We start from the raw sequence: 27,823 nt of genomic DNA, 5'->3' as shown, positions 1-27,823 counted from the left end.
CTGGGACTTGTAGTTTTCTCGTAAAAAATACATTTCAAAAAATAAATTAAAAAATTCGCAAAATCTCGGCCGGTGGTCGAAAAAATCCGAAACGTGGTACGAGTGTTCCCGTGGCCCTTGGGCGGATGGTGACAAAATTTCAAGGAGCTGGGACTTGTAGTTTTCTCGTAAAAAATACTTTTCAAAAAATAAATTAAAAAATTCGCAAAATCTCCGCCGGTGGTCGAAAAAATCCGAAACGTGGTACGAGTAGTCCCGTGGCCCGTGGGCGGATGGTGACAAAATTTCAAGGAGCTGGGACTTGTAGTTTTCTCGTAAAAAATACTTTTCAAAAAATAAATTTAAAAATTCGCAAAATCTCGGCCGGTGGTCGAAAAAATCCGAAACGTGGTACGAGTAGTCCCGTGGCCCGTGGGCGGATGGTGACAAAATTTCAAGGAGCTGGGACTTGTAGTTTTCTCGTAAAAAATACTTTTCAAAAAATAAATTAAAAAATTCGCAAAATCTCGGCCGGTGGTCGAAAAAATCCGAAACGTGGTACGAGTAGTCCCGTGGCCCGTGGGCGGATGGTGACAAAATTTCAAGGAGCTGGGACTTGTAGTTTTCTCGTAAAAAATACATTTCAAAAAATAAATTAAAAAATTCGCCAAATCTCGGCCGGTGGTCGAAAAAATCCGAAACGTGGTACGAGTAGTCCCGTGGCCCGTGGGCGGATCGTGACAAAATTTCAAGGAGCTGGGACTTGTAGTTTTCTCGTAAAAAATACATTTCAAAAAATAAATTAAAAAATTCGCAAAATCTCGGCCGATGGTCGAAAAAATCCGAAACGTGGTACGAGTAGTCCCGTGGCCCGTGGGCGGATGGTGAAAAAGTTTCAAGGAGCTGGGACTTGTAGTTTTCTCGTAAAAAATACATTTCAAAAAATAAATTAAAAAATTCGCAAAATCTCGGCCGGTGGTCGAAAAAATCCGAAACGTGGTACGAGTGTTCCCGTGGCCCGTGGGCGGATGGTGACAAAATTTCAAGGAGCTGGGACTTGTAGTTTTCTCGTAAAAAATACTTTTCAAAAAATAAATTAAAAAATTCGCAAAATCTCGGCCGGTGGTCGAAAAAATCCGAAACGTGGTACGAGTGTTCCCGTGGCCCGTGGGCGGATGGTGACAAAATTTCAAGGAGCTGGGACTTGTAGTTTTCTCGTAAAAAATACTTTTCAAAAAATAAATTAAAAAATTCGCAAAATCTCGGCCGGTGGTCGAAAAAATCCGAAACGTGGTACGAGTAGTCCCGTGGCCCGTGGGCGGATGGTGAAAAAGTTTCAAGGAGCTGGGACTTGTAGTTTTCTCGTAAAAAATACATTTCAAAAAATAAATTAAAAAATTCGCAAAATCTCGGCCGGTGGTCGAAAAAATCCGAAACGTGGTACGAGTGTTCCCGTGGCCCGTGGGCGGATCGTGACAAAATTTCAAGGAGCTGGGACTTGTAGTTTTCTCGTAAAAAATACTTTTCAAAAAATAAATTAAAAAATTCGCAAAATCTCGGCCGGTGGTCGAAAAAATCCGAAACGTGGTACGAGTGTTCCCGTGGCCCGTGGGCGGATGGTGACAAAATTTCAAGGAGCTGGGACTTGTAGTTTTCTCGTAAAAAATACATTTCAAAAAATAAATTAAAAAATTCGCAAAATCTCGGCCGGTGGTCGAAAAAATCCGAAACGTGGTACGAGTGTTCCCGTGGCCCGTGGGCGGATGGTGACAAAATTTCAAGGAGCTGGGACTTGTAGTTTTCTCGTAAAAAATACTTTTCAAAAAATAAATTAAAAAATTCGCAAAATCTCGGCCGGTGGTCGAAAAAATCCGAAACGTGGTACGAGTAGTCCCGTGGCCCGTGGGCGGATCGTGACAAAATTTCAAGGAGCTGGGACTTGTAGTTTTCTCGTAAAAAATACATTTCAAAAAATAAATTAAAAAATTCGCAAAATCTCGGCCGGTGGTCGAAAAAATCCAAAACGTGGTACGAGTAGTCCCGTGGCCCGTGGGCGGATGGTGACAAAATTTCAAGGAGCTGGGACTTGTAGTTTTCTCGTAAAAAATACATTTCAAAAAATAAATTAAAAAATTCGCAAAATCTCGGCCGGTGGTCGAAAAAATCCGAAACGTGGTACGAGTCGTCCCGTGGCCCGTGGGCGGATGGTGACAAAATTTCAAGGAGCTGGGACTTGTAGTTTTCTCGTAAAAAAAAATTTTCAAAAAATAAATTAAAAAATTCGCAAAATCTCGGCCGGTGGTCGAAAAAATCCGAAACGTGGTACGAGTAGTCCCGTGGCCCGTGGGCGGATGGTGACAAAATTTCAAGGAGCTGGGACTTGTAGTTTTCTCGTAAAAAATACATTTCAAAAAATAAATTAAAAAATTCGCAAAATCTCGGCCGGTGGTCGAAAAAATCCGAAACGTGGTACGAGTAGTCCCGTGGCCCGTGGGCGGATGGTGACAAAATTTCAAGGAGCTGGGACTTGTAGTTTTCTCGTAAAAAATACATTTCAAAAAATAAATTAAAAAATTCGCAAAATCTCGGCCGGTGGTCGAAAAAATCCGAAACGTGGTACGAGTAGTCCCGTGGCCCGTGGGCGGATGGTGACAAAATTTCAAGGAGCTGGGACTTGTAGTTTTCTCGTAAAAAATACATTTCAAAAAATAAATTAAAAAATTCGCAAAATCTCGGCCGGTGGTCGAAAAAATCCGAAACGTGGTACGAGTAGTCCCGTGGCCCGTGGGCGGATGGTGAAAACGTTTCAAGGAGCTGGGACTTGTAGTTTTCTCGTAAAAAATACATTTCAAAAAATAAATTAAAAAATTCGCAAAATCTCGGCCGGTGGTCGAAAAAATCCGAAACGTGGTACGAGTAGTCCCGTGGCCCGTGGGCGGATCGTGACAAAATTTCAAGGAGCTGGGACTTGTAGTTTTCTCGTAAAAAATACATTTCAAAAAATAAATTAAAAAATTCGCAAAATCTCGGCCGGTGGTCGAAAAAATCCGAAACGTGGTACGAGTAGTCCCGTGGCCCGTGGGCGGATGGTGACAAAATTTCAAGGAGCTGGGACTTGTAGTTTTCTCGTAAAAAATACATTTCAAAAAATAAATTAAAAAATTCGCAAAATCTCGGACGGTGGTCGAAAAAATCCGAAACGTGGTACGAGTGTTCCCGTGGCCCGTGGGCGGATGGTGACAAAATTTCAAGGAGCTGGGACTTGTAGTTTTCTCGTAAAAAATACATTTCAAAAAATAAATTAAAAAATTCGCAAAATCTCGGCCGGTGGTCGAAAAAATCCGAAACGTGGTACGAGTGTTCCCGTGGCCCGTGGGCGGATCGTGACAAAATTTCAAGGAGCTGGGACTTGTAGTTTTCTCGTAAAAAATACATTTCAAAAAATAAATTAAAAAATTCGCAAAATCTCGGCCGGTGGTCGAAAAAATCCGAAACGTGGTACGAGTGTTCCCGTGGCCCGTGGGCGGATGGTGACAAAATTTCAAGGAGCTGGGACTTGTAGTTTTCTCGTAAAAAATACATTTCAAAAAATAAATTAAAAAATTCGCAAAATCTCGGCCGGTGGTCGAAAAAATCCGAAACGTGGTACGAGTGTTCCCGTGGCCCGTGGGCGGATGGTGACAAAATTTCAAGGAGCTGGGACTTGTAGTTTTCTCGTAAAAAATACTTTTCAAAAAATAAATTAAAAAATTCGCAAAATCTCGGCCGGTGGTCGAAAAAATCCGAAACGTGGTACGAGTGTTCCCGTGGCCCGTGGGCGGATCGTGACAAAATTTCAAGGAGCTGGGACTAGTAGTTTTCTCGTAAAAAATACATTTCAAAAAATAAATTAAAAAATTCGCAAAATCTCGGCCGGTGGTCGAAAAAATCCGAAACGTGGTACGAGTGTTCCCGTGGCCCGTGGGCGGATGGTGACAAAATTTCAAGGAGCTGGGACTTGTAGTTTTCTCGTAAAAAATACATTTCAAAAAATAAATTAAAAAATTCGCAAAATCTCGGCCGGTGGTCGAAAAAATCCGAAACGTGGTACGAGTGTTCCCGTGGCCCGTGGGCGGATCGTGACAAAATTTCAAGGAGCTGGGACTTGTAGTTTTCTCGTAAAAAATACTTTTCAAAAAATAAATTAAAAAATTCGCAAAATCTCGGCCGGTGGTCGAAAAAATCCGAAACGTGGTACGAGTAGTCCCGTGGCCCGTGGGCGGATCGTGACAAAATTTCAAGGAGCTGGGACTTGTAGTTTTCTCGTAAAAAATACATTTCAAAAAATAAATTAAAAAATTCGCAAAATCTCGGCCGGTGGTCGAAAAAATCCAAAACGTGGTACGAGTAGTCCCGTGGCCCGTGGGCGGATGGTGACAAAATTTCAAGGAGCTGGGACTTGTAGTTTTCTCGTAAAAAATACATTTCAAAAAATAAATTAAAAAATTCGCAAAATCTCGGCCGGTGGTCGAAAAAATCCGAAACGTGGTACGAGTAGTCCCGTGGCCCGTGGGCGGATGGTGACAAAATTTCAAGGAGCTGGGACTTGTAGTTTTCTCGTAAAAAATACATTTCAAAAAATAAATTAAAAAATTCGCAAAATCTCGGCCGGTGGTCGAAAAAATCCGAAACGTGGTACGAGTAGTCCCGTGGCCCGTGGGCGGATGGTGACAAAATTTCAAGGAGCTGGGACTTGTAGTTTTCTCGTAAAAAATACATTTCAAAAAATAAATTAAAAAATTCGCAAAATCTCGGCCGGTGGTCGAAAAAATCCGAAACGTGGTACGAGTAGTCCCGTGGCCCGTGGGCGGATGGTGACAAAATTTCAAGGAGCTGGGACTTGTAGTTTTCTCGTAAAAAATACTTTTCAAAAAATAAATTAAAAAATTCGCAAAATCTCGGCCGGTGGTCGAAAAAATCCGAAACGTGGTACGAGTAGTCCCGTGGCCCGTGGGCGGATGGTGACAAAATTTCAAGGAGCTGGGACTTGTAGTTTTCTCGTAAAAAATACTTTTCAAAAAATAAATTAAAAAATTCGCAAAATCTCCGCCGGTGGTCGAAAAAATCCGAAACGTGGTACGAGTAGTCCCGTGGCCCGTGGGCGGATCGTGACAAAATTTCAAGGAGCTGGGACTTGTAGTTTTCTCGTAAAAATACTTTTCAAAAAATAAATTAAAAAATTCGCAAAATCTCGGCCGGTGGTCGAAAAAATCCGAAACGTGGTACGAGTAGTCCCGTGGCCCGTGGGCGGATGGTGACAAAATTTCAAGGAGCTGGGACTTGTAGTTTTCTCGTAAAAAATACATTTCAAAAAATAAATTAAAAAATTCGCAAAATCTCGGCCGGTGGTCGAAAAAATCCGAAACGTGGTACGAGTGTTCCCGTGGCCCTTGGGCGGATGGTGACAAAATTTCAAGGAGCTGGGACTTGTAGTTTTCTCGTAAAAAATACATTTCAAAAAATAAATTAAAAAATTCGCAAAATCTCGGCCGGTGGTCGAAAAAATCCGAAACGTGGTACGAGTAGTCCCGTGGCCCGTGGGCGGATGGTGACAAAATTTCAAGGAGCTGGGACTTGTAGTTTTCTCGTAAAAAATACTTTTCAAAAAATAAATTAAAAAATTCGCAAAATCTCGGCCGGTGGTCGAAAAAATCCGAAACGTGGTACGAGTAGTCCCGTGGCCCGTGGGCGGATGGTGACAAAATTTCAAGGAGCTGGGACTTGTAGTTTTCTCGTAAAAAATACATTTCAAAAAATAAATTAAAAAATTCGCCAAATCTCGGCCGGTGGTCGAAAAAATCCGAAACGTGGTACGAGTAGTCCCGTGGCCCGTGGGCGGATGGTGACAAAATTTCAAGGAGCTGGGACTTGTAGTTTTCTCGTAAAAAATACATTTCAAAAAATAAATTAAAAAATTCGCCAAATCTCGGCCGGTGGTCGAAAAAATCCGAAACGTGGTACGAGTAGTCCCGTGGCCCGTGGGCGGATGGTGACAAAATTTCAAGGAGCTGGGACTTGTAGTTTTCTCGTAAAAAATACATTTCAAAAAATAAATTAAAAAATTCGCAAAATCTCGGCCGGTGGTCGAAAAAATCCGAAACGTGGTACGAGTGTTCCCGTGGCCCGTGGGCGGATCGTGACAAAATTTCAAGGAGCTGGGACTTGTAGTTTTCTCGTAAAAAATACTTTTCAAAAAATAAATTAAAAAATTCGCAAAATCTCTGCCGGTGGTCGAAAAAATCCGAAACGTGGTACGAGTGTTCCCGTGGCCCGTGGGCGGATGGTGACAAAATTTCAAGGAGCTGGGACTTGTAGTTTTCTCGTAAAAAATACTTTTCAAAAAATAAATTAAAAAATTCGCAAAATCTCGGCCGGTGGTCGAAAAAATCCGAAACATGGTACGAGTAGTCCCGTGGCCCGTGGGCGGATGGTGAAAAAGTTTCAAGGAGCTGGGACTTGTAGTTTTCTCGTAAAAAATACATTTCAAAAAATAAATTAAAAAATTCGCAAAATCTCGGCCGGTGGTCGAAAAAATCCGAAACGTGGTACGAGTGTTCCCGTGGCCCGTGGGCGGATCGTGACAAAATTTCAAGGAGCTGGGACTTGTAGTTTTCTCGTAAAAAATACTTTTCAAAAAATAAATTAAAAAATTCGCAAAATCTCGGCCGGTGGTCGAAAAAATCCGAAACGTGGTACGAGTGTTCCCGTGGCCCGTGGGCGGATGGTGACAAAATTTCAAGGAGCTGGGACTTGTAGTTTTCTCGTAAAAAATACTTTTCAAAAAATAAATTAAAAAATTCGCAAAATCTCGGCCGGTGGTCGAAAAAATCCGAAACGTGGTACGAGTGTTCCCGTGGCCCGTGGGCGGATGGTGACAAAATTTCAAGGAGCTGGGACTTGTAGTTTTCTCGTAAAAAATACTTTTCAAAAAATAAATTAAAAAATTCGCAAAATCTCGGCCGGTGGTCGAAAAAATCCGAAACGTGGTACGAGTAGTCCCGTGGCCCGTGGGCGGATCGTGACAAAATTTCAAGGAGCTGGGACTTGTAGTTTTCTCGTAAAAAATACATTTCAAAAAATAAATTAAAAAATTCGCAAAATCTCGGCCGGTGGTCGAAAAAATCCGAAACGTGGTACGAGTAGTCCCGTGGCCCGTGGGCGGATGGTGACAAAATTTCAAGGAGCTGGGACTTGTAGTTTTCTCGTAAAAAATACATTTCCAAAAATAAATTAAAAAATTCGCAAAATCTCGGCCGGTGGTCGGAAAAATCCGAAACGTGGTACGAGTGGTCCCGTGGCCCGTGGCCAGATCGTGACAAAATTTAAAGGAGCTGGGACTTGTAGTTTTCCCGTAAAAAACCTTTTCAAAAAATAAATTAAAAAATTCGCAAAATCTCGGCCGGTGGTCGAAAAAATCCGAAACGTGGTACGAGTAGTCCCGTGGCCCGTGGGCGGATCGTGACAAAATTTCAAGGAGCTGGGACTTGTAGTTTTCTCATAAAAAATACTTTTCAGAGCCAGCATTGTCCGTAGACACCTCTAAGGTCATGTAGCCACTGGCATGACTGCATGGAGCACTGTTACCGTCCCGCCGGAGCAGTATCTATTGATCTACTCACATTGGCATGTTTTCAAGAGTAGTTTTACAAGCAAAGAGAAATTTCCTGACCCGAAACCATGCCTGTTTTCATTGAGGGCCACTGGGAATACCAGTTCAGCATGGCAGCAGCACTCTCTGGTTCGGGCCCTTGTAAAACTAGACCTCCCAGGGTCCTATAGCATGTCGTTTGGCAGAGGAGGCGACAGGCCTAGAGAACTACATCTCCCAGTGTGTTGTCGAAAGCTTCCATGGCCGGAATCATTGGTTGTTGTGCGTTTTCCAAGCTGTATGGCCATGTTCCAGAAGCATTCTCTCCTGACGTTTCGCCCATATCTATTGTCAGAGTGAAAGGTCTCGCCTGCCGTAGATATCACAATATCAATATTCAATGTTTCGATCGTGAAAGGAAGCGAACCAACTGAGTGTGAGCAGAGTTGTGTGACAATTGTGAAGCCAAGAGAGCGATATATATATATATGTGTGTGTGTGTGTGTCTACCGTGTTCAGATGGTGTTGGCGATGAGGTTGAAGGATCCACCGCAGCGTCGAAAATGCGTCTTTATTATTATTTACTTCCTATCATAATAACCACTACTTTTGAATCATGCGTTCTTCCCGGAAGACATTCCTCACGATACGCCCTGAAACGTTCTCTCTGGACCTGTGTGCACACATACGAAAGAGCTGAAACCAGAGTGCCAATTTATATATATATTTATATATATGTATACATATATTTCCGTAACTGTATATGTGATGTGAAACCCTGGGCCTGTGCAGTAGAAACAAACGAGGAGGGGAAGAAAGACACAAAAGTGGGATTTGCCCAACCAATACATTTCAGAGAGTCGGGGTTTTGGATAGAAAACTGGAACGTTGTTATTTCTGGCCAAGCTGACTTTCCTTCCCTCCGTCTCCAGCTCTTCTTTTTGGGACCATTTTGGGCCGGAAGAAACGAGGGAAAATTCACTTGTGGCCTCTTTGGAACTTGGAAAAAGTTTCCGTCTTTTGGGTCACACACCCTTAGTTGTGGATGCTGGGCGTTGTGGTCCGAAAAGCGTTCTCTTTGTGCAACTAATTCGGACTAATCCAGTGACATAAATGAGCCTTTTTTTCCCCCGGCGCCGTTTGCCTACAACCGTCAAAAGCAGATCGGAACCCAAGGAAGGGGTCGGGGTTCTGGGTTGGGCCTTTTGTTGGGTTGCGCGCACACGGAAACAAAATAATCACTGTAAAGCACTTTTATTATTAATAATAATAATTCAATTTAAAAAGAGCATTTACGACTGAGCCTCGCTCGCTCGCCCGGCTCTTGTTTTGTATTTTTATTACAAAACGGTATTTGTTCGTTTAAAGAGAAAAAAAAAAATCAGGAAACGGTTTGATTTTTCAGAGCAAGGCAACCCTTCTTATTCTTTTTTTACTTAAAAAGGCCCTGGCGGCAGGAATATAGTGTAAAAATCATTGGAAAAACTAAAAGGCATCAATACATATTGGAATAATATACAATTTGTACAAACGAAAATTACACACCGTTCATTATTTCTTTTGTTTTGTTTTGTTTTGAGGTTCTGGTTCAGAAACTGAGGTCCGAATAATTCATGGCTCCCGGAAGCGGAACATTGAGGCCGCCGTAGTCCAGCATGTACATGGGCCACTGCTGCCCAAGGAGGCAAGAAAAAAGGGATTTAATAGAATAATAATAACAATAATATTTATTTATTCCCAATATTTATATCCCGCCCTTCTCATCCGAAGGGACTCAGGGCGGCTTACAACACCGGCACAATTAGGTGTCTGTACAAAAACAATCCACAATACATAAAATCAGTTAAAAACAATTAAATACAATATAAAATTGCAGTATATACATTTTAAAAAATATATATGCTCAGATCCGTTCATCTGAAATGGTGGAAGAAAGGCAGTCGGAAAAAGCCAATAATAATAATATAATGTGGAAAAAAGGCAGGCGGAAAAGGCCATTAATAATAAAAATGTTGTTAATATAATAATATGGTGCAAGAAAGGCAAGTGGAAAAGGCCATTAATAATAATAATGATAATAATAGTACAATATGGTGGAATAATAATAATAATCATCATCATCATCCAGTAATAATATGGTGGAAAAAAGGCAGAAAAAGCCATTAGTAATAGTAATAATATAATATGGTCGAAGACAAGCTGGCGGAAAAGGCGATTAATAATAATTATAATATGGTGGAAGACAGGCGGAAAAGGCCATTAATAATAATAATAATAATAATAATAATAATGTGGAAGAAAGGGAGGTGGGAAAATATAATAGAATATAATATGCTAGAAGAAAGGTAGGCAGAAAAAGCCTTTCAAATATTATGGGGGTAAATGCACACACAAATATATATATAGACATATCTAGATATGAATATTGATATATAAGGCTTGCAAATATTGCAGGGGAAATGCACATTTATAGAGAGGATTTGCAAGCGTTTCAGGGGGAAATGCATATGTTAAATTAATATATATAATTATGTGAAATTAATATATATAATTATAGATCTTTATCTTGCTCTGCATTGTTTATATAGGCATTGAATATTTGCCTGTTACTATGTTGGAAGCCGACCTGAGTCCCTATCTGGAGGTAGATACACATGAAGTATTATTATTATTAATTGTTAATACCATATTTTTATTGAACCTCCTTTTCCACTTACAGAACTAGTTTTTTTAAAAAATATGGTAAATATTCAAGAACATATAACCTACTGATGCTTCAAGTAATGACATTTTATTGGAATTATTTTGAAATTGACTCCCAAACTTGCTACGGTGAGGAGGATAATGACTTACCATCAGGGAAAACTGGTTGTTGTTTGACGTGGTCTCCAGGTGGGAAGAGGAGGAGGATGACGAGGAGGACGAGACGGAGTTCCCTTCGGAGATGCGCTTCCGCTTCCGCTTGGGGACCGTGCCGTCACTCACTTTCTAGGAGATAAAAGCAAGAATCATGTTGACGTTCCTCTCACCACAACGTCCCCTCCTCCTCTCCTCAACAACACATCCTGCCAGACTCGACTCTTTACAAGCTTGGTAGATGCGTCTGGAACATGGCCAGACAGCCATGAAATAAGAACAAAATAATATAATAATGATGAAAAACAATAATAATAATAATATAAAATAATAGAAGATCCAAATAATAGAAGGATGCAAAATAATAGTAATATAATAATAATATAAAATAACAACATAAAAATGCAAAATACTGTGTATGATAATGACATGAAATAACAGAATATAATAATAATAAAATAATATGCAATACGTAAGAACAAATATAAAAATGATGTAAAATAATAATAATAATATAAAATAATATAAGATCCAAATAATAGAAGGATGCAAAATAATAGTAAAATAATAATAATATAAAATAACAACATAAAAATGCAAAATACTGTGTATCATAATAACATGAAATAACAGAATATAATAATAATAAAATAATATGCAATACGTAAGAACAAATATAAAAATGATGTAAAATAATAATATAATAATAATATAAAATAACAACATAATGATGCAAAATCATGTGTATAATAGTATGAAATACTAAAATTGTATAGTCTAATAATGATGTAAAATAATAATATAATATAATATGAAATATAAACAAAACGATATAAGAATGTAAAATAATAAAAATATAAAATATAAAATAAAAACCAATAATATAAGGATGCAAAATAATAATATTATAATAATATAAAATAACATAATAATGCAAAATACTGTGAATTATAATAATATGAAATAACCGAATAATATAATAATGATGCAAAATAACAATAATATAATAAAATATGAAATAAATATAATATGTAATAAGAACAAAATAATATAATATAATAATAATGTAAAATGATAATAATATAAAAACCAAATAATATAAGGATGCAAAATAATAAAAATAAAAATAATATAATATAAAATGACAACATAATAACGCAAAATCATATGTATAATAATATGAAATAATAACAACATAATAATGCAAAATACTGTGTATTATAATAATATGAAATAACAGAATAATAATAATATAATCTAAAGGCCTTTTCCTGACGTTCTCCTCAGCGGCGCTTCGCCCGCCTCACCCCGGCCGCCATCTTGGCTGTTCCCTTCCCCGGCTCTCCCCCCTCCTCCCTCCCCCCCTCACGCGCCAGGCCACGCCCCTTGCCCCGCCCCCAAGTCCCGGCAGGTCCATCACACACCCGTCCCTTCCGTCGCCAACCCTGACACATCCATGCACCTCATATTCAAACAACATAATAATACGTAACGATTATTAATAAGCTCGAATACCATATATCTCTGATATTACATTATTATTTATTTTGTATTATTGCGGCTACGATGGGAAACGCCCCCGCACTACATATCTGCCAGGACGCGCTTCGACCAATGAGGGAGCGAAAGAAGGGGAAAGGGGCGGGACCTCCCAAGCAACAACCAATGGGAGAAGAGAGCGGAGGCGGAAGGGGGAAAGGGAGGGATAGGAGGAACATAGAGGTATGAAAAGCGAAGAGCGCCGCTGCAATGCAGAATTGGAACATAGAGGTATGAAAAGCAAAGAGCGCCCCTGCAATGCAGAATTGGAACATAGAGGTATGAAAAGCAAAGAGCGCCGCTGCAATGCAGAATTGGAACATAGAGGTATGAAAAGCAAAGAGCGCCCCTGCAATGCAGAATTGGAACATAGAGGTATGAAAAGCAAAGAGCGCCCCTGCAATGCAGAATTGGAACATAGAGGTATGAAAAGCAAAGAGCGCCCCTGCAATGCAGAATTGGAACATAGAGGTATGAAAAGCCAAGAGCGCCCCTGCAATGCAGAAATGGAACATAGAGGTATGAAAAGCAAAGAGCGCCCCTGCAATGCAGAAATGGAACATAGAGGTATGAAAAGCAAAGAGCGCCCCTGCAATGCAGAATTGGAACATAGAGGTATGAAAAGCAAAGAGCGCCCCTGCAATGCAGAATTGGAACATAGAGGTATGAAAAGCAAAGAGCGCCGCTGCAATGCAGAATTGGAACATAGAGGTATGAAAAGCAAAGAGCGCCCCTGCAATGCAGAATTGGAACATAGAGGTATGAAAAGCAAAGAGCGCCCCTGCAATGCAGAATTGGAACATAGAGGTATGAAAAGCAAAGAGCGCCCCTGCAATGCAGAATTGGAACATAGAGGTATGAAAAGCCAAGAGCGCCCCTGCAATGCAGAAATGGAACATAGAGGTATGAAAAGCAAAGAGCGCCCCTGCAATGCAGAAATGGAACATAGAGGTACGAAAAGCCAAGAGCGCCCCTGCAAAGCAGAATTGGAACATAGAGGTATGAAAAGCAAAGAGCGCCCCTGCAATGCAGAATTGGAACATAGAGGTATGAAAAGCAAAGAGCGCCCCTGCAATGCAGAAATGGAACATAGAGGTATGAAAAGCCAAGAGCGCCCCTGCAAAGCAGAATTGGAACATGGAGGTACGAAAAGCGAAGAGCGCCCCTGCAATGCAGAAATGGAACATAGAGGTATGAAAAGCAAAGAGCGCCCCTGCAATGCAGAAATGGAACATAGAGGTACGAAAAGCAAAGAGCGCCCTTGCTTTGAAGAAATGGAACATAGAGGTACGAAAAGCAAAGAGCGCCCCTGCAATGCAGAAATGGAATATAGAGGTACGAAAAGCAAAGAGCGCCCCTGCAATGCAGAAATGGAATATAGAGGTACGAAAAGCAAAGAGCGCCCCTGCAATGCAGAAATGGAACATAGAGGTACGAAAAGCAAAGAGCGCCCCTGCAATGCAGAATTGGAACATAGAGGTACGAAAAGCAAAGAGCGCCCCTGCAATGCAGAAATGGAATATAGAGGTATGAAAAGCAAAGAGCGCCCCTGCAATGCAGAAATGGAATATAGAGGTATGAAAAGCAAAGAGCGCCCCTGCAATGCAGAAATGGAACATAGAGGTATGAAAAGCAAAGAGCGCCCCTGCAATGCAGAAATGGAATATAGAGGTACGAAAAGCAAAGAGCGCCCCTGCAATGCAGAAATGGAATATAGAGGTACGAAAAGCAAAGAGCGCCCCTGCAATGCAGAAATGGAACATAGAGGTACGAAAAGCAAAGAGCGCCCCTGCAATGCAGAATTGGAACATAGAGGTACGAAAAGCAAAGAGCGCCCCTGCAATGCAGAAATGGAACATAGAGGTATGAAAAGCAAAGAGCGCCGCTGCAATGCAGAATTGGAACATAGAGGTATGAAAAGCAAAGAGCGCCCCTGCAATGCAGAAATGGAACATAGAAGTATGAAGAGCAAAGAGCGCCCCTGCAATGCAGAAATGGAACATAGAGGTACGAAAAGCAAAGAGCGCCCCTGCTTTGAAGAAATGGAACATAGAGGTATGAAAAGCAAAGAGCGCCCCTGCAATGCAGAAATGGAACATGGAGGTATGAAAAGAGAAGAGCGCCCTTGCTTTGAAGAAATGGAACATAGAGGTACGAAAAGCAAAGAGCGCCCCTGCAATGCAGAAATGGAATATAGAGGTACGAAAAGCAAAGAGCGCCCCTGCAATGCAGAAATGGAACATAGAGGTATGAAAAGCAAAGAGCGCCCCTGCAATGCAGAAATGGAACATAGAGGTATGAAAAGCAAAGAGCGCCCCTGCAAGGCATAAAAGCAACATAGAGGTATGTAAAGTAAAGAGCGCCCCTGCAATGCAGAAAAGGAACATAGCGGAGCATTTGGATGTACCAGCCTGGGCGCAGAATACAGTAGAGTCTCACTTATCCAACATTTGCTTATCCAACATTCTGGATTATCCAACGCACTCGACATTTTAGTAGTCAATTCTTCTGTAGTCAATGTTTTCAATACATTGTGGTGTTTTGGTGCTAAATTCGTAAATACAGTCATTACTACATAGTATTACTGCATAGTGAAGTAATTTTTCTGTCAAATTTGTTGTATAACGTGATGATTTGGTGCTTAATTTGTAAAATCATAATGTAATTTGATGTTTAATAAGCTTTTCCTCAATCCCTCCTTATTATCCAACATATTCGCTTATCCAACATTCTGCCAGCCATTTATGTTTGATAAGTGAGACTCTACCATAATAATATTGGACCTCCGAGGCGGTCTTCCATGGTTGTGGGCGAAACATGAGGAGAGAATGCTTCACGCTTGCCTCCAACATGCACGAGTTCTTCCTTCCTCCCACCCTGGACATCATCCCACAAGCCTTACTTCTCCATAGAACTAATTATAACAGTGAGGATGAATGGCCATCTGTCAGGAGGGATCAGATGGTGCCTTCCTACCTATAACATGATGTCTTGGTGCTTAATTTGTAAAATCATAACCTATTTTGATGTTTAATAGTCTTTTCCTTAATCTTTCCAACATATTCGATTATCCAACGTTCTGCCGGCCCGTTTATGTTGGATAAGTGAGACTCTACTGTACATACAATATATTATATTATTAGTACAGCACAATACAAGCATTATATATTATTATATTGTACTATATGACTATATTGCAATATTACTAGTAACATGACATGTAATATAAATATATCATTATAATAGTGTATTATTATATTGTAATACATTGGAATATTATCAATATTATATGTATATTATAATATTAGTACAGAACAATATAAGCATTGTATATTATTATATTGTACTATATGACTATATTGCAATATTGTGACATTACATGTAATATAAATATATAATAGTGTATTATTATTATTACATCAGATTATCAATATTATATGTATATTATAATATTAGTACAGCACAATATAAGCATTGCATATTATATTGTACTATATGACTATATTGCAATATTATTAGTAATATTACATGGAATATAAATATACAATAGTGTATTATTATTATTACATTGTATTAACCCTAGGGGAGTGGTGGCATATAAGTTTAAATAATAAATAAACATTACATCCGAATATTATCAGTATTGTTATATGTATATACAATATATTATAATGTTAGTACAGCACAATACAAGCATTATATATTATTATATTGTACTATATGACTATGTTGCAGTATTATTACTAACATTACATGTAGTATAAATATTTAATTATAATAGCATATTATTATTATATTGTAATACATTGGAATATTATGTGTATATAGCATGAGTATAGTATGTTTGGGACTCCAACTCCCACAATGCCTAGCAGCCTGCCTACGGGTTGGGGAAGTGTCCAAAACACCAGGAGCGAAGGCCGAAGTGGCTTTTCCTGCCTGGGATTCCTTCCCTGCCTTGGCCTGCGAACGCTGTTTGGAAGGCCACGCTCCCGGCTCCCTTCCTCCTCCTCCCGGGCCTTGGCGACGAGGCCTCGACGGAGCCGGGTCTCCATGGAATCGACCGCCCCGAACACTTACCGGGCCGGGAAACCATCTTGCCGCCCTGTGACGGAGGCCGCGCAGACGCAGAAGGGAAAGGGGGGCCTGTAGTGGGCGGGGCCAAGTTCCCTTAAATACGGAAGAGGCCGCGCAGCCGCAGAAGGGAAAGGGGTGCCTGTAGTGGGCGGGGCCAAGTTCCCTCAAATATGGAGGCCGCGCAGTCGAAGAGAAAATGCCTGTAGTGGGCGGGGCCAGGTTCCTACGAATAGGGAGCAGGCCGCGCATGCGCAGGAGTGTCTGCAGTGCCTTCCCTGCTCCATGCTTGGTAGTCCCTGTGTAAACTTTCCCACAGGAAAGGCCCTGCAGACTAATCCTGCCAGAGAAGTCAACCCATGAAGCAACCTGGACACAGAATATTTTATTTATTTATGACAGTATTTCTTCCCAGACCTTCTCACCCAATAAGGGGAGACTCAGGGTGGCTGACAAATAGATAACACACTTATAAACAATTACAATCACATTTCAATTCAATTTAAAATTCGAGTTACATTAAAACATTCGTAACATTATTAACCTCATTTGTATCCCGCTCATTTATGGAGATGAGCGGCATACAAGATACATCTAGGCAAAAATTCAATGCAAATAAAGCAAACATTACATACAATCAATAGAAACAAATCAACATATAAATACACTTTAGTGCCATGTAGGCAGAGTTAAATACTTTTTGGCAATGGCCAGATGTACTTGGGGTGCAAGAAAATTGTGGTGTTTATTAATAATACTTCATTTTTATATCCTGCTCCCATGTCACATGTAATAGTCATACATTAAAAATAATATTAACAATAAAACCATATAACAAAATATCAGAACAATGAGTGCAAAACTTATACAGGTGTTTCTCTTGACTTTATTTGTAGAAAACGAGGTTTATAAAAGACAGCAGCACAAACTGTATTGTAATCTAGATGTTTCATGCTGCCAAAAACATGCCTTTCAATAATAACCATATAACAGCCTATCAGAACAATGAGTCTGAGCACAGTGCAAAACTTAGTGTTTCTCTTGACTTTATTTGTAGAAAACGAGGTTTATAAAAGGCAGCAGCACAAACTGTATTGTAATCTAGATGTTTAATGCTGCCAAAAACATGCCTTTCAATAACCATATAACAGCCTATCAGAACAATGAGTCTGAGCCTAGTGCAAAACTTACACAGGTGTTTCTCTCAATTTTATTTGTAGAAAACAAGGTCAGGTTTGTAAAATGCAGCAGCACAAACTGTATTGTAATCTAGATGTTTAAGGCTGCCAAAAATTCAATGTTTGAATAATAACCAGAAAACACCTTTTTTTGGGAAGTTTTATTCTTAAACGCTGACATTGTTGGAAAGGGGTCGAGCTCAGCATCCGGAAAGGCAAGGCGTCCTGCTCTCCGTGATCTCCGTCCGTCCGTCCGTGGCTCTTGTCCAGGAGGAGCCCCTCCCTCAGCGATTCCGGAGACATGGAACAAGGGAGAAAACAAGTGTCAGAAGGGCAGAACCAAGGGAGCATCTCGCTTTTGGGGGCTCTTGGGAACTGCGGGAGCAAAGCCACAGCTTGACGCATGTCGCTTTTTCTCCCCAGGACAGAGGATCCCCTTCCACCAGGCATTTACTTATGGGGAGTGGGGGTCCCTGCACAGAGAAAAGGGGGTCCCACGTTTGCATCCAGAACCAGGCTCCCTGTTGCATGAGGAACGCGGCTGCCGGGGAGGGAGGGAGGGGTGTCCATTGGCCCTGGGCGGATGGCGGAGGGGCTTTCTGGTCCCCGCTCTCCTCCAATCCGGCGACCTAAACACTGGGGTCCCGAGGGGGGGCGCTCCCAGCGCAGGGCAGGGACAGGGGGGCCTTCTTCCCACCCGAGGCCCGGAGGCCCCCTCCCAACTTGGTTCTTGCCAACAGGCAAAAACAGCCCTATTTACAAGTGCTGCTCTAGTTAAGAATTGGGTTAGTAGGGTTAGCAGGTTAAGGTTAGTTCAGGTATTAATCTGAGCTGCTACGAGATGTTTAAAATGCCCGTGACGTGCGCTGGGAGCGGCCGCTCGGGTCCCCAGAGTTGTTTCCTTGGGTGCAAGGGTTTTAATATATATATATTTATATTTTTATATCCCGCTGTCCCGCCAGCCGCGACCCCCTGCCCGTCTAGGGAGATCCGCCCACCCCCCACGATCTGCCCAGGGCAAAGGGAGGACCCGCCCGTCCCAGAGTGGGGCCTCAATGCCACACTCAAGCGGAGCCGTGAATGTGTTCCTCAAAGGAAGGCCTAGCGCACAGGGAGCCTGCTTTCTGATGCAAAGGTAGGAGTGAAATGCCTGGTCTGACACATTAATGACAGGGGATCTCAGTGGGGGGGCCCTCCCCCTAGCAACAACATAGTCCTATGTAATAACATTGTGCTAGGATAATAATATACTCTATTATTGTCATATTGAGACTAATATGAATAACTAATATTAACATTGTGCTAGGATAATAATATACTCAATGTCATATCTATACTAATATCAATAACTAATATAAACATCTAATAACCAAGATGCTCCTCCCCCAATAACATGCTATTCTAATTTATATTGTATATACAGTAGTCTCATCCAACATTCTGGATTATCCAACGCATTTTTGTAGTCCATGTTTTCAATGCGTTGTGATATTTTGGTGCTAAATCCGTAAATTCAGTAATTACTACATAGCATTACTGCGTATTGAACTACTTTTTCTGTCAAATGATGTTTTGGTGCTTAATTTGTAAAATCATCAACTAATTTGATGTTTAATAGGCTTTTCCATAATGCCTCCTTATTATCCAACAGCGCAGGCTGGAAAGCAAGCCAGCTGCAATTAACTGCAATGAATCACTCTGACCAGGAGGTCACGAGTTCGAGGCCCGCTCGGAGCCTGTTTGTTTGTCTTTGTTCTAGGTTAAAAGGCATTGAATGTTTGCCTATATGTGTCATGTGATCCGCCCTGAGTCCCCTTCGGGGTGAGAAAGAAGGGCGGAATATAAATGCTGTAAATAAATAAATATCAACAAATCACTCTGACCAGGAGGTCATGAGTTTGAGGCCAGCCCGGTAAAATGCTGTAAATAAATAAATAAATATTCGCTGGCCCTTTTATGTTGGATGACTACTGTGTGTGTGTGTGTGTGTGTGTATATATAATTTAATATATAATTATAACATATTGCATATACATATAATGTTCATATTATTATATTGTAATACGATATAATAATAATAAAATATAATAATATTAATTATGTATTACATTTTGCATGTAATACTACTAATAACATTACCATATATTCATATAGTACAATATAGTAATTTACTGCCAGTATTGTACTATGGTAATAATATAATATTGTATGTAAATTTATTTTGTAAGCTGTTCACCTTGGGGGTGAGAAGGGCAGCATATACATCTAGCAAATAAATAAATAATGCAATATAATACTAACAATGATACAATATAATAATATGAATTACATATAATATATTAAATGTAATATTGCTAATAACATTTCTGTATAGTGGTATAATGCAATGTAGTAATATATAATGTTAATATTGTGCGATGCTAATGATACAGTGTATGTAATACACCTATCTGTATTTTATGATGTGTTTTATGAATACTGATGTAAGTTAATGATGACTTACATTGCACTGTATGGTTTTTTATATATGCGTCTTATTGTTAAGCTGCCCTGAGTCCCCTTTAAGGGGAGAGAGGGCGGGATATAAATATTGTAATAAATAAATAAATATGTAAATATAACTCGTAAGCCGCTCTGAGTCCCCTTTTAAGGGGAGAGGGCGGGATATAAATGTAATAAATACAAAAATCTCCTTTTACCAGGCTTCAAATTAATCATATGGGGTCCCCCCCTGCCTGGCTATGCAGAATAGGCTGTAGCCCATAGGCCTGCTTTTAGGTTAAGATTCTCCCAGGCATCCTATTAAAAATGGAGGGTCCCTCACCTTGCGTTAACCAAAGGGGTTCCCACCTGCTAGGTTTGGCTTTAAACGCAGCGGATCCCTCAGAAGCCTGGTTTTAAATTAATTGCAAACCTCCTTTAACGAGGGTTTGCCTTACAAATAGTTTTCCACGTGGAAAGGTTGGCATTAAAAGGGGGTCCACGTATACCTTGAATGGATTTGAACTGAACACACCTATCTGTATTTTATAATGTGTTTTATGAATACTGATGTAAGTTAGTGATGATTTATATTGCACTGTGTGGTTTTTATATATGCGTCTTATTGTTGAGCCGCCCTGAGTCCCCTCTTGGGTGAGAAGGGCGGGATATAAATATTGTAATAAATAAATATGTAAATATAACTTGTAAGCCACTCTGAGTCCCCTTTTAAGGAGAGAGAGGGCGGGATATAAATATTGTAATAAATAAATATGTAAATATCACTTGTAAGCCGCTCTGAGTCCCCTTTTAAGGGGTGAGAGGGCCGATATAAATATTGTAATAAATAAATATGTAAATATCACTTGTAAGCCGCTCTGAGTCCCCTTTTAAGGGGAGAGAGGGCCGATATAAATATTGTAATAAATAAATATGTAAATATCACTTGTAAGCCGCTCTGAGTCCCCTTTTAAGGGGAGAGAGGGCGGGATATAAATATTGTAATAAATAAATAAATACAAAAATCTCCTTTTCCCAGGCTTCAAGTTAATAATCTGGGGTCCCCCCATGCCTGGCTATGCAGAATAGGCTGTAGCCCATAGGCCTGCATTTAGGTTAAGATTCTGCCAGGCATCTTATTAAATATGGAGGGTCCCTCGCCTTACGTTAACCAAGGGGTTCCCACCTGCTAGGTTTGGCTTTAAACGCAGCGGGTCCCTCAGAAGCCTGGTTTTAAACTAATTGCAAACCTCCTTTAACGAGGGTTTGCCTTACAAATGGAGTTTTCCACGTGCCAGGAATAAATACCACGTGCCAGGCCCTTTAAAAGGGGTCCAACCTTGAATGGATTCTCTTTGCAAGCGCTTGGCCGGAAGCCCCAAACTGCTTCAAGGCATTTACAATGGCCAATCGCCGGAGTGGGAGTCCCCGATCTATTGGGGAAGAGTCCCCGTGGGCACCAGCTGTACATGTGTATGTTTGTGTGTGTCATGTGTGTTTGTGTGTGTCATGTGTGTGTGTGTGTGTGTGCAAGGCAGCCGTGGAGGCTGGAAGGAGTGTCTCACCTGGCTTAAGGGCTCCGCTGTAGAATCTCCTTCCCGGAATCTTCTTTTTACCTGTGTTGCAGATCCTTCCCAGACAGGAAGGATCCCTCTCGGCCGATGGGAGACGGTGTCCGGCAGGAGCCCTCCGGGAGTCCAGGCACATGGAACGGGAGAGAAAACAGTGCGTCTATACCTGACTTTTCGTGAAAACAGCCTAAGATATCTCCCCATGGCTGGCCTCACGGGTTAAAAGAAGCAAGGAAATCCCCACATCTGGCCTTAAAGGTTAAAATAACCAGGGATTTCCCCACGTAAGGGACTTAAAGGTTAAAATAACCAGGGATATCCCCACGTAAGGGACTTAAAGGTTAAAATAACCAGGGATATCCCCACGTAAGGGACTTAAAGGTTAAAATAACCAGGGATATCCCCACGTAAGGGACTTAAAGGTTAAAATAACCAGGGATATCCCCACGTAAGGGATTTAACGGTTAAAATAACCAGGGATATCCCCACGTAAGGGACTTAAAGGTTAAAATAACCAGGGATATCCCCACGTAAGGGATTTAACGGTTAAAATAACCAGGGATATCCCCACGTAAGGGACTTAAAGGTTAAAATAACCAGGGATATCCCCACGTAAGGGATTTAACGGTTAAAATAACCAGGGATATCCCCACGTAAGGGACTTAAAGGTTAAAATAACCAGGGATATCCCCACGTAAGGGATTTAACGGTTAAAATAACCAGGGATATCCCCACGTAAGGGACTTAAAGGTTAAAATAACCAGGGATATCCCCACGTAAGGGACTTAAAGGTTAAAATAACCAGGGATATCCCCACGTAAGGGACTTAAAGGTTAAAATAACCAGGGATATCCCCACGTAAGGGACTTAAAGGTTAAAATAACCAGGGATATCCCCACGTAAGGGATTTAACGGTTAAAATAACCAGGGATATCCCCACGTAAGGGACTTAAAGGTTAAAATAACCAGGGATATCCCCACGTAAGGGATTTAACGGTTAAAATAACCAGGGATATCCCCACGTAAGGGACTTAAAGGTTAAAATAACCAGGGATATCCCCACGTAAGGGATTTAACGGTTAAAATAACCAGGGATATCCCCACGTAAGGGACTTAAAGGTTAAAATAACCAGGGATATCCCCACGTAAGGGACTTAAAGGTTAAAATAACCAGGGATATCCCCACGTAAGGGACTTAAAGGTTAAAATAACCAGGGATATCCCCACGTAAGGGACTTAAAGGTTAAAATAACCAGGGATATCCCCACGTAAGGGACTTAAAGGTTAAAATAACCAGGGATATCCCCACGTAAGGGACTTAAAGGTTAAAATAACCAGGGATATCCCCACGTAAGGGACTTAAAGGTTAAAATAACCAGGGATATCCCCACGTAAGGGACTTAAAGGTTAAAATAACCAGGGATATCCCCACGTAAGGGACTTAAAGGTTAAAATAACCAGGGATATCCCCACATAAGGGACTTAAAGGTTAAAATAACCAGGGATATCCCCACGTAAGGGATTTAACGGTTAAAATAACCAGGGATATCCCCACGTAAGGGATTTAACGGTTAAAAAAACCAGGGATCTCCATATTGCCTGGTGTTACGTGAAATAGGAGATCTCTATAGGGCAGGCCGCCTTGGTTTAACAGATCTCTATAGGGCAGGCCGCATTAGTTTCTGGATAGGAGATCTCTATACGCCTAACTTTAAGAATAGAGGATCCCCTTTAACCAGGCTTTAATTAGGAATAGTGGTCCCCTGGGTGTGTGGCCTTACATAAATAAAAGGGGGTCCTACATAATAACAACAACAAGAACAATAACAATAATTTTATCTGCTTCCTGGTATATCTTTTTCCTGGAATCAATAATAATAATAATCATAATAATAATAATTTTATCTGCTTCCTGGTATTTCTTTTTCCAGGTGCCTGTAATCAATAATAATAATAATAATAATAATAATAATAATAATAATTTTATCTGCTTCCTGGTATTTCTTTTTCCAGGTGGCTCGAATCAATAATAATAATAATTTTATCTGCTTCCTGGTATTTCTTTTTCCAGGTGCCTCGAATCAATAATAATAATAATAATAATTTTATTTTTGTACCCTGCCACCGTCTCCCCAGAGGGACTCGGGGCGGCTCACTGATATAAAACCAGCCTACCATGCTATCGAATACAAACAATTAAAATTAAAAGGAATTAACAAAAATCACAATCATGATGCCTATGTTTGCAGTAAAAAAAAAGGTTCGCCACGTGCTAGGCGTTGGCATGAGGCACACGGCTCTGGTCTCCCCTTGAGTGTGGCCTCGAAGCTCCGCCCGGGGAGGGAGGGGGCGTCCGTTGGCCCTGGACGGATGATATACAAGCGGCAGGGTCCATGGGTTGGGGGAGAGCGAGGGGCCCAGACCTGGCACCGTGGGGAACACTGAGGACCAAGAGGCTGCTCTCAGGACACCTTAGGGGCCTTTTGCAATGTCCTTCCATGGGGGCCCTTTTATGGGGGGCCAGGAGGCCCCCTCCCTTCCCAGCTTGGTTCTTGCCATCAGGCAGAACACAGTCCTATTTAAAAGGGCAGGGTACCCTATTTAGAATGGTGTTAGTAGGATGTTAGTAAGTGAGTTAAGGTATTAATATTTTTATTTCTAAGTTGCAAGGACATCTTAAAATGCCCGTAATGTGTGCTGCCCCCCGCGATGCCAGGGCAGGCCCCCCGCTGACCCCCAAGCTGTGACCCCTACGGCCCGTATAGGAAGACCCATCATCTGCCTAGAACAAAGGGAGGACCCGTCCGTTCCCGAGTGGGACTTCTTCGATACCACACGCGAGGGGAACCGTGTGCAAAGGTAACCCTTTTTTTAATGCAAAGATAGACATTAAATGCCTACCCTTACACCAATTACCCTGAAAACGACCTTTTTTGGGAGGCAGGCGGTGTCCTTGCGAGGGTGTCTTCAAGCATCTTCCGTCCTCTGTCTCTCGACCTTTTGTTTCTTTCTTCACGTTGACTTGAATTCAGCGCTGGGAGAAGAGTGAGTGGGAAGAGAGCATTCAGAAAAAGAACCAGGCATTGTCTTCTATCTATTTTGCAAGGCCAGGAAGGCAGTTCCCATCTTGTCTCCTGTACCTGTAACATGCTATGCTAATAATATAATATGTATTATGTATATATAGTATATCGTATATAATATACAATATAATAGACAATGATATATAATAATATATTGAATATACGTACAATATATTATATTATTATTATATTATATTATTATTATAATATATGATAATATTATATTATTATTAATGTTATATTATATTATTATTAATATGTTATATTATTATATTATATTCAATAATAATATATTGAATATACGTACAATATAATACAATATTAATTATGTTATGTATTACCTGTAATATTTCTAATAACATTACAGTATGATGGTATAGTACAATAGTTATATATAATGCTATTATTGTGAATGCTAATACTTTCTATGTACATATAAAATTATATATAATATATAATCAATATATTGTGTTATTATTATATTTTATTACATTACAATATTATTATCAATATTATATGTATATACATTAAATCATATTATTATAAACTACATTGTCCATTATATACAAAATAATACATATATATATATATATACAGTAGAGTCTCACTTATCCAACATAAACGGGCCGGCAGAATGTTGGATAAGCAAATATGTTGGATAATAAGGAGGCATTAAGGAAAAGCTTATTAAACATCAAATTAGGTTATGATTTTACAAATGAAGCATCAAAACATCATGTTAGACAACAAATTTGGCAGAAAAAGTAGTTCAATACGCAGTAATGCTATGTAGTAATTCCTGTATTTATGAATTTAGCACCAAAATCTCACGATATATTGAACACATTGACTACAAAAATGCGTTGGATAATCCAGAACGTTGGATAAGCGAGTGTTGGATAAGTGAGACTCTACTGTATATATAAAATTTTCAGCATAGCATGTTATGGGTCTTAAGGCTGGAAATAAATCAGATTGGTAAAAAAATGCCATTATTATTCTACTCCTTTCCTCTAGAAAGCTGTCTGAATTTTCAAAAATGTTGCCATGTGTTGTCAAAGGCTTTCATGGGTTGTTGTGAGTTTCTGGGCTGCCACCTCAAAAAGCAGGGCCAGCTAACACCTCCAAACACAGGATTCCCCCAGGCAGGAAGCAGCCAGGCCTTGAAACTGCAGGCCATTCAATGCTAATCAAGGTGGCCAATAACAGCATTCACATTTGCCTGCAACAGACAAGGGTTCTTTCTCCCACCCTGGACATTTTGCAGATATATAAAAGCCTCATCACTCCCCTAGTTTCCTGCCATAGATGTGGGCGAAACGTCAGGAGAGAATGCTTCTGGGGCATAGCCATACCGCCCGTAAAACTCACAACAACCCAAAATTTTAGCCTTTTTCTTCTTCTCTGGAAAAGACCTTGTAATTATTATTTTTTTGGTTTGATATAATAAAATATAATAAAATATCAATACATAAAATAGAAGTGAAAAGAAATGATCTGGATAAGAAATAAATCAGATTATAATAAATAAAAAAAGAACAATATTCACCTGGTCCCTTCAGAAAAAGCTGTGGAAATTTTCAAAAATTTTGCCTTTATTTCTTCCGTCCGTTTCACAAGGCTTTGCCATTTCTGAGGGAATAAGAAGAAGAGATTAAGGAAAAGCCTATTGAACATTAAATTAGGTTATGATTTTACAAATTAAGCACCAAAACATCATGTTATACAACAAATTTGACAGAAAAAATAGTTCAATAGGCAGTAATACTATGTAGTAATTACTGTATTTAAGAATTTAGCACCAAAATATCACAATGCATTTAAAACATTGACTACAAAAATGCGTTGGATAATCCAGAACGTTGGATAAGCGAGTGTTGGATAAGTGAGACTCTACTGTATTTGTAAATATTTTTTCCGAATATTATCCTTATTTTTGGCAAATATTTCCACAAATATTTGTATGATTTTTTGGGTGAATATTTTGTGAATATTTTATTTCAATGTTTGTGAATGTTTTCATGATTGTTTTTTTCTGAATGTATTTGTGAATATTTTTTATGAATATTTTTTGTGAATATTTTTCCCCAAATACTTTGCTTATTTTTGGCAAATATTTCTGCAAATATTTTATTATTTCAATATTAATATTTTAATGATTTTGTAAATATTTCAGTGAACATTTTTTCCCCTGAATATTTTACGGTACAGTAGAGTCTCGCTTATCCAAGTTTCTGGATTATCCAACCCATTTTTGTTTTCAATATATCGTGATATTTTGGTGCTAAATTCGTAAATACAGTAGTTACAACATAACATTACTGCATATTGAACTACTTTTTCTGTCAAATTTGTTGTAAAACATGATGTTTTGGTGCTTAATTGGTAAAATCATAACCTAACTTGATATTTAATAGGCTTTTCCTTAATCCCTCATTATCCAAGATATTCGCTTATCCAAGCTTTAGCTTGGAGAAATGAGACTCTACTGTATTTTCTATTACAATGCTTTGTGACTTGAGGCGATTTGAGGCAAAAAATAATGAAATTTTAATAAATAAAATAGTTTTCTTTCTTTCTGTTTCACAAAGCCTTTATGCAACCTTATCTTGTGCTATTTGAGGCCATTTTTGATAAAATTAAGATAAGACTAATATATAAAATAGGCATTTTCCTCTTTGTATTTCAATTTTGAGGAGATTCCTGAGGTAAAGAATCCCCAAAATAACAAGGAAAGCGACATAAAATGAAGTGGGATTGGAAGAGAAGCCTTTCCTGAGGTAAAAGTGATTCCCAAAAGGAAAGGCGTCTCTTTAAACTCCAGATTAATTACAAAGGAAGTCAAATGAACCAGGTGAGCCTGTAAAAAGGGGCCCTTATTCACCTGCTTCAGAAACGGAGCCTGTCTCTTCGGGCCTTCTAGCCGCGGCTGCCCTTTCTTTCTTTCTTTCTTTCTTCCGACCCAGGCCTTCAGAATGGCTCCCAGGCCAAGCTGCCTTCTCTCTCGGCGTCCCGAGATTGTCTGAGGCAAATTTTACAATTTACAGCCAAGAAGAAGCCCCGCCTCCAAAACGGCCGTTTTTTTTTTAGCCTTGGTCCCACCCCTTTGCCATCTGTCGCCGCCCGATTGGACGATTCTCCTGCTCGCCAATTTGGGCGCGAAAACTGGGCGCTGCTTGACGCATGCGCACTCCGTTGTGATTTAAAATATATGTTAGCCTCCCAATCCGGCCGCCTTTTTGGCCTTGGTCCCACCCCTTCGCCATGTGTCGCCGCCCGATTGGACGATTCTCCTGCTCGCCAATTTGGGCGCGAAAACAGGGCGCTGCTTGACGCATGCGCACTCCGTTGTGATTTAAAATATATGTTAGCCTCCCAATCCGGCCGCCTTTTTTGGCCTTGGTCCCACCCCTTCGCCATGTGTCGCCGCCCGAT

The 27,823-nt window shown here is 40.1% G+C and overlaps 1 protein-coding gene across 13 annotated transcripts; it reads right to left on the bottom strand.

Moving 5' to 3' along the window:
* Positions 1 to 214: 214 nt before the first annotated feature.
* On the bottom strand, positions 215 to 27,543 carry LOC134292338 (general transcription factor II-I repeat domain-containing protein 1-like). 13 transcript variants are annotated; one of them, XM_062966058.1, is made up of 6 exons: positions 27,273 to 27,543; positions 25,938 to 26,020; positions 16,082 to 24,339; positions 10,460 to 10,594; positions 9,152 to 9,275; positions 215 to 8,279 (listed from the first exon to the last, which is right to left on the bottom strand). In XM_062966058.1, the coding sequence occupies exon 6, from the start codon at positions 7,233 to 7,235 to the stop codon at positions 342 to 344; it is 6,894 nt and encodes a 2,297-aa protein (XP_062822128.1). In that variant the 5' UTR covers positions 7,236 to 8,279; positions 9,152 to 9,275; positions 10,460 to 10,594; positions 16,082 to 24,339; positions 25,938 to 26,020; positions 27,273 to 27,543; the 3' UTR covers positions 215 to 341. The 13 variants fall into 13 exon arrangements, 11 of the variants coding, with proteins under 11 accessions (XP_062822128.1, XP_062822124.1, XP_062822125.1 ...); XM_062966054.1 differs by having other exon boundaries at positions 9,152 to 9,278; positions 27,273 to 27,540; XM_062966055.1 differs by having other exon boundaries at positions 9,152 to 9,278; positions 10,460 to 10,590; positions 27,273 to 27,540.
* Positions 27,544 to 27,823: the final 280 nt, after the last annotated feature.

The sequence above is a fragment of the Anolis carolinensis genome, unplaced genomic scaffold, assembly GCF_035594765.1.
Source record: "Anolis carolinensis isolate JA03-04 unplaced genomic scaffold, rAnoCar3.1.pri scaffold_15, whole genome shotgun sequence".
Classification (NCBI taxonomy): Eukaryota; Metazoa; Chordata; class Lepidosauria; order Squamata; family Dactyloidae; genus Anolis; species Anolis carolinensis.
This window is presented reverse-complemented; position numbering and strand designations above follow the sequence as displayed.

What these genes read in the sequence shown, in the direction of transcription:
- LOC134292338 (XM_062966058.1), bottom strand. Translation starts at nt 7,235, where the DNA reads ATGTATTTTTTACGAGAAAACTACAAGTCCCAGCTCCTTGAAATTTTG.